The sequence below is a fragment of the Salvia splendens genome, chromosome 4 (assembly GCF_004379255.2).
Source record: "Salvia splendens isolate huo1 chromosome 4, SspV2, whole genome shotgun sequence".
In the NCBI taxonomy this organism is placed as follows: Eukaryota; Viridiplantae; Streptophyta; class Magnoliopsida; order Lamiales; family Lamiaceae; genus Salvia; species Salvia splendens.
The window spans coordinates 16,360,924-16,370,951 of NC_056035.1; the positions used below are offsets into that span (position 1 = coordinate 16,360,924).

General features: G+C 37.2%; 1 protein-coding gene across 1 annotated transcript; it reads left to right on the top strand.

The window, feature by feature from the left end:
- Positions 1 to 466: 466 nt before the first annotated feature.
- LOC121798866 (nuclear pore complex protein NUP1-like) lies at positions 467 to 8,254 on the top strand. The gene is made up of 9 exons (XM_042198099.1): positions 467 to 844; positions 2,090 to 2,160; positions 3,158 to 3,279; positions 4,009 to 4,207; positions 4,310 to 4,612; positions 4,694 to 4,792; positions 4,894 to 5,607; positions 5,918 to 6,330; positions 6,411 to 8,254. The coding sequence occupies exons 1-9, from the start codon at positions 550 to 552 to the stop codon at positions 8,026 to 8,028; spliced, it is 3,834 nt and encodes a 1,277-aa protein (XP_042054033.1). The 5' UTR covers positions 467 to 549; the 3' UTR covers positions 8,029 to 8,254.
- Positions 8,255 to 10,028: the final 1,774 nt, after the last annotated feature.

The window sequence follows — 10,028 nt, forward strand, 5'->3', positions numbered from 1 at the left end:
AACGATATAATTGAAGAGCTATGGACGCGGATGGGTCGTCGTTGATATTTATAATGTAATTTGTTTAGACTTTTTTTTATTGAAATGTACTTTTATTATATTTTTTTTATTTAATGAGATTATCATTACACTTTCTCCGTCCATTTTCGTGTCGAAATTTTAATTCTGTAAACTGTTAAATTCCGTAAATTGTTTAACTTGGTGAATTTGTGAATTTTTATTATTGTGGATGTCCGTCGGGATGTCTTTGGGGATGTCCGCCATTGTGCAGTGGGATGTCCTTATGACGTGGCAGTGCAGTAGGATGTCTTTATGACGTGGCAGAAGGTGTTTTTGGAAAGTCTGTCGGGGTGTTATCCGGGACATCCGTCATACTATGGATGCTCTAAGGCTAAGCTCATTCTTCATAGTAGTAGTATATTATAAAATATATTGGTCCCATTATTGTTTTTGGGAACTTCAAGTATCGCTTTCTCTGTCCAGTCTCAAAATAAAACCCTAGCTTTCTCTTTTCTCTCTCTGAACGCTAAATTTCGAAATCGGACGACAATGTCGACGGCGGAAGAAGCCGGAGTGACCGCTAATGCCACCACATCTTCGTACGGCGGTGGAGGAGCCGGAGGGAAGTTCCGGAAGAAGCCTTTTCGTCGACAAGCGACGCCCTACGACCGCCCTCACACCGCCTTTCGTGATAACAACACTAATAGCAACGACAGTAGTAGCAGCTGGTTAACGAAGCTGGTCGTGGAGCCCGCCTCTAAGCTCATATCATATGGTGCCGACCGCTTCTTAGGTTCTGTCTTTCGTAGACGCCTCCCTCCGCTGCCCCCTCCTCAGCCACCAGGTTATATGCTTATTCTGGTTTCTCAAAGTGTGTGATTGGTTTCTTTTTTGCGTTCCATTGGCCAAGTTTGTCGATTTCATGTTACTTTTATGTTCTTTCAATTTAGTATCTGATTTAGGGACGGGATATCGGAAGTTCATATTAATTGGACATCAAATTCCGGAAAATGTTCCAAAATTGGCATTGAATTGTGTACTTTTTGTATCTAATGCTATAAACTGATTTATGGGCTGGAATGGAATGCTTTGTGTGTTGAAGCTGGTTTATTATGTTTGCATCATGATTAATTAATGTACTATTATAACTTAAGATATCTTCTTTGAATCAGCCTCCAGCTCGTAATTGTGCTTGTTTAGTCCATTGTTTGTAGTTTGTACGTTAACATCAGGTGTAAATAGGGCTTGGGAAAAATATCGAAAAAATGATATATCGCTCGTATCGTATTGAAAAATATCGAAAAATTATCGGATTTTCGATATATCGTAATTTTCGATACGAAACGATACCGTATCGTAAGTTTTCGATACGATAACGATATGAATTTCCTTATATCGCGATATATCGTTTTATATCGAATATACGATATATATCGATATTTTCGATATATCGTTTTATATCGAATATACGATATATATCGAATATACGATATATATCGATATTTTCGATATATCGTTTTATATCGAATATACGATATATATCGATATTTTCGATATATCGAATTTCGGTACGATATATCGAATTTCGGTACGATATATCGTTTATACGATATATATAGAATATACGATATATATCGATATTTTTGATATATCGAATTTCGGTACGATATATCGAAATATCGATACGATAACGATATAGATATCATCCATATCGAAAGTTCGATATATCGAAATTCGATATATCGAAACTTTCGATATGATAACGATATGAAATTCTTTCATATCGATATTTTCGATACGATATACGATACAACGTTTTCGATACGATATAGTAAATAGAGTTGCATTATCTCGAGATTCTTTGCCAAGTTTACAGATGAACTTCATTGCAGCTGTTACTGTCTTATAATGTCTACTTTTTGCATTTTGGTCTAATGTGCTAGATATCAAGTGTTCTTGTGGCAATAGCATTTCTTAGCATGACACTGGACCACTTGAGCTGTGATATCTCACAATTTATCTGTTTTCTGAAGTAATTGACTAGTTCTTTGTATGATTTCTTAACATGCTTCGTCTAATGGTTTACCAGAGCCAAATGCTCAAGATGGTTTATCAGAGAATTCCCAAGAGAGTGATGGGGATCAAGGGACATGTCTTAATGTAAGATTTTGCATGAATTTCATTTTCCTTTAGATTTATCTTGTGCCAATATATGTTTGTATACAGAAAAGTTTCAACCTGTAATTGTTAATGAAAATACTGTGGGGTGTAGTGATAGTGTGACTTCAGGAAGAATGAAAAATTTCTAAGTTTAAAATAGTTCGTAAATTTTGTGGATTACTGGATTAGCACTTGTATGTGTACTTTTAGGGACAGTTTGATGTTTTGGTATATTTAGTTGATTAGTTGATGTCTTACTGTTAATAAGGTAGACTGAGAAGTATTCTAAAGTACATTTATGCTTACCAGATTAGATTTCTCTTAAGGCCACTTTTAATTTGGTGTAGATAACTTAATGTTCCTGAGGTATTAGGCCTCATTGGTAAATGTTTATTGAAAGTATACCATGTTACTCAGATCTGCATAAAAATATTGGAAAATTTGGCATACTGGATGTATCCATAATAAACATTTAGAAAATTTTGTTGAATGAATGCTTACTTATCTGTAGGTGTTAACATAACGGTGGCAGCATCAGTTGATTGTTTTTAGTGCTCTGCTGGATAAATTTATAGGGGCAAGATGGTATCTTTCTTTATGTAGTAGATTAAAAAACTAGTATTTTTCATCTCAAATTAAAGTGCCGACTTTCTTAGCAATTTGACCTCAGTGGTGTTTAATAGTGAGGTTAATGAATGCATAGAAATCTCGACTGACGAAGTTCCTCAAAGTTATATACGGAGTACATTTTTATTTAACTTCTGGATAATAACCACTACGATTTTGTTGATAGGTTCAACTGTTCAAGTTTGATCCTTTTGACATCATATAGTATTATAGTCTTTTCCATTTTCCACTTAATACTAGTGGCTGGTGCCTTGCCAAAATCAGCCAAATTTTCCATTTTGAATTAATCCTGTTCTAGAATATCCTATCTAATGCTATTGTCTTTCAAAATGTGCAACAATCGATTGATACTTTTACTTTTTTATTGAAGAGTCATAGAGATGAACAAGAGCCCAGAATTGGTCAGTGCAGCCAGCCAATAAATAATTCTAGCAGCCATGGAATCACAGTCACTGAGCTTGAGCATTTGTTGAAGCAAAAGACCTTCACTAGGTAAAGTCTTGGATGGGTGCCCTCATTTATGCTTATGCGACTCAACATTTGGATACAAGCGCTTTCTATTTTATGGTAGTTCACTACCAATATTTCATTCTAGTATCTTCCAATATGCTCTTGCATACTTGTTTTCCTACATCAATAAATCGAGAGACATATCTTCTGACATGCATTTTGTCTGTTCACTCTTAATGCAAAATTGGTAAAGTATGAGAGAGAAATAGATAGAGTGGGTAAAGTAGGAGAGAGAAAGGGAAAATGTGGACAAAAAAGGAGAGAAAGTAAAAAAGTGTGTAATAAATTGGGAGTAACTTTTCATTTTTAGTACGAGACTAATTTTGGTGGATGGATGGAAATGAAAAGATGAGGCTATTTTTTGTGGACGGAGGGAGTATTATTTTACTGCTCATTTTATGACACCATTACGACACTGTATTCCTTGGACATATTTTGACAATTGAGAGTTGATATCAAGTGCTGTAGTTGAGCAATTGGATGATATTTTTTGTTTGTACATTAATGTGAAACACTCCTTTTGATATCACTATTTTAGCATCCAATTTCTAACGTTCATATTGCCTGATGTGTTACTCTGTTTTGTGTTGATGCTGTGTATGCGTATAATAATTAATCCCAGATGGTGAGTTTCATCAAAGGTTGGACATTATTATTAATGTGTCATTACATTGACCACTTCCTCATTGACTTTGAAGTTGGTTTATGCAGGTCTGAGATTTCCTATCTGGCAGAACTTTTGCAGTCACGAGCTGCAGAAGTTTCTCCTGGGGATGCAAACCAAATCAATGTAGTGTCTGTCTTAGCTTCTAGCAGGCAAAAAGAATTTGGAAGCGGTATATCAAAAGGAAACAAGAATGATGGGATTGAGTCATCGGCTATAATGCTCACTCCTAAAAACAATTCAAAAGTAAGATAAACTGTGTCAAATCTAATCATGCCCACTTTTATTGTGGTCCTCCCCATTTTCAAGAGCTTAATAAATTATCATTACCCATTAAAATGTCATCAGGTGCTTGAGAATGATATTGTTTCTCCAGCTGAACTTGCTAAGTCTTACATGGGAAGTAGGGCGTCACAAGTTTCTCCATCATTGCTGGGAATGTGCAATCAACTTGGTAACTATGGCACATGGTTGCTTGCTGATACACTTAATCCTCCAAAGTCACCTATTGTGTCACGGGCTAGGAGAAGTTCTGTTGGCCTGAGTGCTACAGAATATGTTTATATAACCCCACGATCCGGAGGCAGATCGGCTATCTACCCCATGGCTCGCACTCCATACTCAAGAGTTCATCCAACTTCCATATCGAAGGTTCACCTATACTATTTTATTGCAAAATAATGCTTTTACTTTTCTATGGCTCTCTCTTCCATAATGCTCTATTCGTTTCAGAGAAGTGGAAACAACAGTAGTGGTTTTACTGGGCCATCAACATCAACGTCATCCCTTTCTCCACTGGAGAATGATGGAAAATTTGACTCTCGGCTGGGAGTAAGTGTGGATAATGACTTCTTTTTAATTGGAAGATTGGTCTTTTACTATTCTTGTAAGATGTCTTCAGCTGTTCTCATGGTTCCTATTTTGCTTGCCAGACCTTAAAGCGTAGAAGTTCAGTGTTGGATGCTGAGATTGGCTCTGTTGGTCCTATTCGCAGAATCAGACAGAAATTGGATTTATTGGCATCTAGATTTCATCACACTGCTCATGGAGTGGGAGTTGGCTCGCATGCAAAGCAGAAGCCTCAAATGAATGGGGAAGAAAGGAACAAGACCTTGAAAAATAGTGGAGAAAATGAGAATGAGAGTGTTCCAAGAACCAGTTATGCTCATATTCCTTCCAAGTCTAAAGAAGTTGCTGCCAAAATATTGCAGCAACTTGAAAAGATCAGCCCAAAGGAAAAATCGCCAGGGTCAAAGTTAGTGGCAATGCAGGAGAACTCATCTTTAAAGTTGTTCTCGAGTAAGCTCCCTGGACATGCCCTCTGGAGCATGGAGGATGTAGGCACTTCAAAGTTGCTATTGAATGCCCCGGATGATCTTAAGTCTGGGAATCAGACCAATAACACACTGCCTGATGTTCACGAGTCTTCTCCCCGACAGCAAGGGAAAACAGAAGGGAATAATCCCTATGTTTCCTTTATTCCTTCTGGCAGATGGAACTCTGTTCTGAACAATGATTCTGCAGTGTCCTTGAAGGCTTCTACTCCTGGCCTAGGAGCTGGTGGTTCTGTTGTGAAGTATGGAGCATCCCAGAATGGAGCATCCCTACCTCAAAAGAAGAGAGCTTTAAGGATGAGTGCAGAAGAGGTACACATTGTTTAGTTCTAGTTTTATGGATGCATGCCATATATATCCGTCTTGCCCATATTTAAATTATATTTGTCAATGTTAGCATTTTTTTACAGTACTAAAGCTGGTGCAGTATATTTTATTTTCTGAAGATTGTAATCTGCTGGCTCTATTCAGAGCTGGCTTGTATACATCGTATATTATCTGATTTTCTTACATCTTTTCACTAAATATCTATCAATACAATTAAGTAACTAGTTTAATAGTTCTCTCTTATATATCCATCGCTGTATCTTGCCATTGTATTCATTGTGGTGGAATTTTCTAGGGTTCCTTGGAGCTTGCTGATGCAGAGCGCAATAGACGTGCATCTAGATCTTTATCCGATAATAAAGGGCCTTTTGAGTACTTGCACAACAAACCTGCTGGAGATGCCAAAACCACTTCCCAGTCGGAAGATAACTCATCTATGGGACTTAGTTCGAGGAGTACTAGCGAACTTACCTCTGGGGCAGTCACTTTTGAAAAGGGGACTAGTGTCATTGCCTTCCCTGCATCAGAAGGAAAAAATGCTGCTGATTTACAATCTCAAATTCTTGCTTCATCAGTTCCTGCATATGATAAGCCTAAGGAAGCAAATAGTTCTCATTTGTTCAGCTTCAGCTCTAAAGCTGCTGATAATTCTCCTTCATTTCCTTCTGGATCCACCGAAAGGGCTGAATCCGCTGAAAGATCAAGCAGGTTAGTTGTTTTGTATGATATGCATCACAGTCAAGTTTTTGCGATTGTCTCCCATCTTAATATTTTTTATGCATGTTCAGCTTGGCCAATACTTCGATATCTGTTGGCTCTGAAGTCAGAACTTCTGATTCAGAGACAGGATTTCATATGAAGCCTGGAAAAGTGGTAGATACTAATGGAAAATGTGATGATGGTTCTTCTGCGGCATTAACTGGGCCACTTGTTTCAAGATCTCCTCCACTATCTTTTCCTGCAGCTTCTTTTGGTGATATGCATTCGACATCCACGGGTAGTGCTCCCCCGTTTACCTCTTTGACCAGTTCTGCTAACTTTCTCCCCACTGGTGGCAGTACCAGCACAGCAGTCCCCTCTAGTGGAAGCATTTTTGGAGGTGCAGAAAAATCTCTAGGTTCAGGTGGACTTCTTTTCAAATTTGTTTCTTCTGTAGATCCACCAACTACATTATCAGGAGCACCAGAAGCTAGCGTCTCTGAGACAGCAGATCAGAGAACCAAAATCGACATCAATCCAAATTCTGGCACCTCAAGTAGCTCATATTCTACTGTTGCAGCAGCAACAACTGGCTCTACTAATAGCATTTTTAAGCTTAGTTCTTCTTTAAGTAATTCAACGGGAAGCAGTCTTCAAAATTCCAACTTTGCTATTGCCACTAAATCTCCAGTTTTTGGTGCTAGTACCATCTCACAGGGCACATCATCAGAGTCTGTTCCGTCTGCATTAGTTCCAGCACATAACATGAATACTGACTCTTATCTTGGTTCAGTGCCAACTCCGAGCATCAGTATGGGTTTTAGTTCTTCGACTTCCACATCAAATACCACCTCTCTTGTCTCTGATGTTGGGCCAACACCAAGTTTATTCAGATTCGGTGCAACTTCGGCTGCTGTTTCAGAAGGATCTACTGTTAGCTCCAGTGCTAGTGCAACGTCTAGTGCATTCAGTTTTGGTTCATCTTCTTCGACCACTGCAGTCTGTTCAAACAGTGCTCCCGCCACACCAGTATTCAGTTTTGGTGGTACCACAGTTTCTTCTGAACCGATTAATACAACTAGCTCTTTCAGCAGTTACACATCTGGTATATTTTCTGTTTCCTCCTCGACAGCCCACACAGTTAGCTCCACTAGTATGGCATCTAATGTCTTTGGTTCTGGTTGGCAAAGCAAAAAATCCCCATTATTTGGTTCTCCACTTTCTGCCGCTCCCCAATCCTCGGGATTTTTATTCTCTGATTCTGCTAATGCTGCACCACCCATGGCTTTCAATGCATCCAGTGGTACCTCGTCGGGTCCGATTTTCTCATTCACTAGTGCATCTGCTTCCCCGTCTCCACCTGTGCTTGGTAAGTTGCCAGTTGGTGGTGGTTTTGCAGCCTCTCCTGGGAATAACGATAAGATGAGTGCAGAAGACAGCATGGCTGAGGATCCAGTGTCGTCATCTTCACCTACTCCTGTATTTGGCCAAGCATCTGCTTCCCCTGCCACACCTACCTTTGCATTTGGATCGGTGGGTCCACCACAAAACAATCCGTTCATGTTCAACAGCCAGCAAAATCAAGTACCCCTACAGAGCCCGTCTTCCTTCAACGCTGGAGGCAGCTTTTCACTGGGAAGCACGGGAGGTGACAAGTCAAAGCGGAAGATTGTGAAAGTCAGTAGATTGAAGAATCGGAAGAAGTGAAGATGTACACAATTGAATGAGGTTAGTGGTTGGATTTTATTGTAATAGATTGATTTGTTTTTACTTGTTAGTAGTATAGCAAAATTTTGATAGGCAACTAGTGTTACACAGTTTGTCCGTTGTAGGAATAGTGGTGGTAAACCTCACGTGTTGAGCCTTGTAATTGTGTAATTGACATGGCTTTGTATGTACCATAATGGAAAAATATTCAGTTGTCATAGCCTAAGGCAAACCCTTCCCGTGATCTATATTTGCGGATGTGATGTAAATGCACTCGTTTTGAAAAAAATTACTAATAAATAGTTAAAATAGAGTGAGAGAGAATAATGTAGAATAAAGTCTTTTATGTTTCTTATTTTACTTTTTTACCAATTTAACTATGTATTTATCATCATTTTTTTAAACCGAGAAGAAATGTGCAAACACTACAATAGAAGGTGTACATATTTTCGCAATTTGTGCAGGGTCCTGTTTTAACGTTTTAGGATTAATTTGAAGAGAAGGACGCTGCTTGTTATTGGTGTGATGAACTTCGTCCGTTCCAAAAAAAATTGAGTCGTATTCCTTTTTAATCCGTCCAAACAAGGTTGATTTATTTCATTTTTTAACAAAAGATAAAACATCTAATCACTATTACTTTATTCCATCATTTACTTTATTCTCTTTTATCTTTCCTACTTTTTTCATCTCTCCTATTTATTTAATATAAATTCTTAATCTCCGTGCCTAAAAGTTTTGTCTCAACTTTCTTGGGACGGGGGGCATGTACGATTGGTATACTTCATCTGTGCACAAAAAATAGACTAGTTTTATTATTTTTGGGTGTTCAGCAAAATTAGACTAAGTCTAAAAATGGAAACTTTTCAATCAATACTAAGTTATTAACTATACAAATCATTCTAAATGTGAACCCCACAATCCACTAACACTCATTCCACTATCTTTTTCCTCCATCTATCTTACTTTACCAATTATACATTAAAATTCATGTCATTTACAATCTTGTCTATTTTTCGTGGGAACTTGTCTCTAGTCAATTTCTTTACGAAATAATTATTATTCTTATAATATTAGAAAATAACACGAATTGCTGATTTGGGGATATTTTTTATTTAACTTAGATATGTATACTAACTTAACAAGAGAGCATCCACATCCATGCTCTTGCCAAGAGTATGGATGTGAGCATTGACCCACTTTTATTTATATTTTACTCTCCGCTCTTCGACAAAAGCACAACACTCACATCCATACTCTTCTGCAAGAACATGCTCAAGGGTCCCACCATTCTATTATTCAATTTAAATACTTCAATTACTAAAAACATTTTCACAATATTAAAATGCATTAAAAATATCCGAAATACAATTAGAAATTATTAAAAAAATTAAAATTACATAATTAAATTCATAATAAAAAAATTAAAGTATGAACGAGTGATAATTTGATGTAAAGAATTGATGATGTATGTGGGTATTTATAAATGATTTTGAGATATTTTTTTAAAAAATATATTCAAAAAATATTGAAAAAAACTGTAAAAGACTGCTATATTTTCAGGAATCCAAAAATATTAATTTTTCTTTTTTTGAATTATTTTTATTTTTTATGAATTTAAAAAAAATAAATTTAACGGAATAAAAACGAGCCCAATTAGGAGGCGCCACGTAGGCATGCTCTTCAGCACAGCGGTGCTCTTGCTATCGAGCACGGCCGTGCCATCGGCAAGAGTACAACGACGAGCATGGTACTCGATGCGCCGACGGCTGCTCTTCCCCAAGAGCACCGCTGCCGATGCTCTAAATGATTTAAATTGCTTGAAAGTTTGTTCGAGCACACGGTAGTGTTCATGGGTAAACTTGTTATGTTTATATTATTTCTTAATTTAATTGGAGATAATTTTTAAAAATATCAAACTATAATTATTGTGAATACAAATAGTTTAAACTTTAAAAGAAAATACTAGTACTCCATAATCCATATTCATATATTGAAAATTC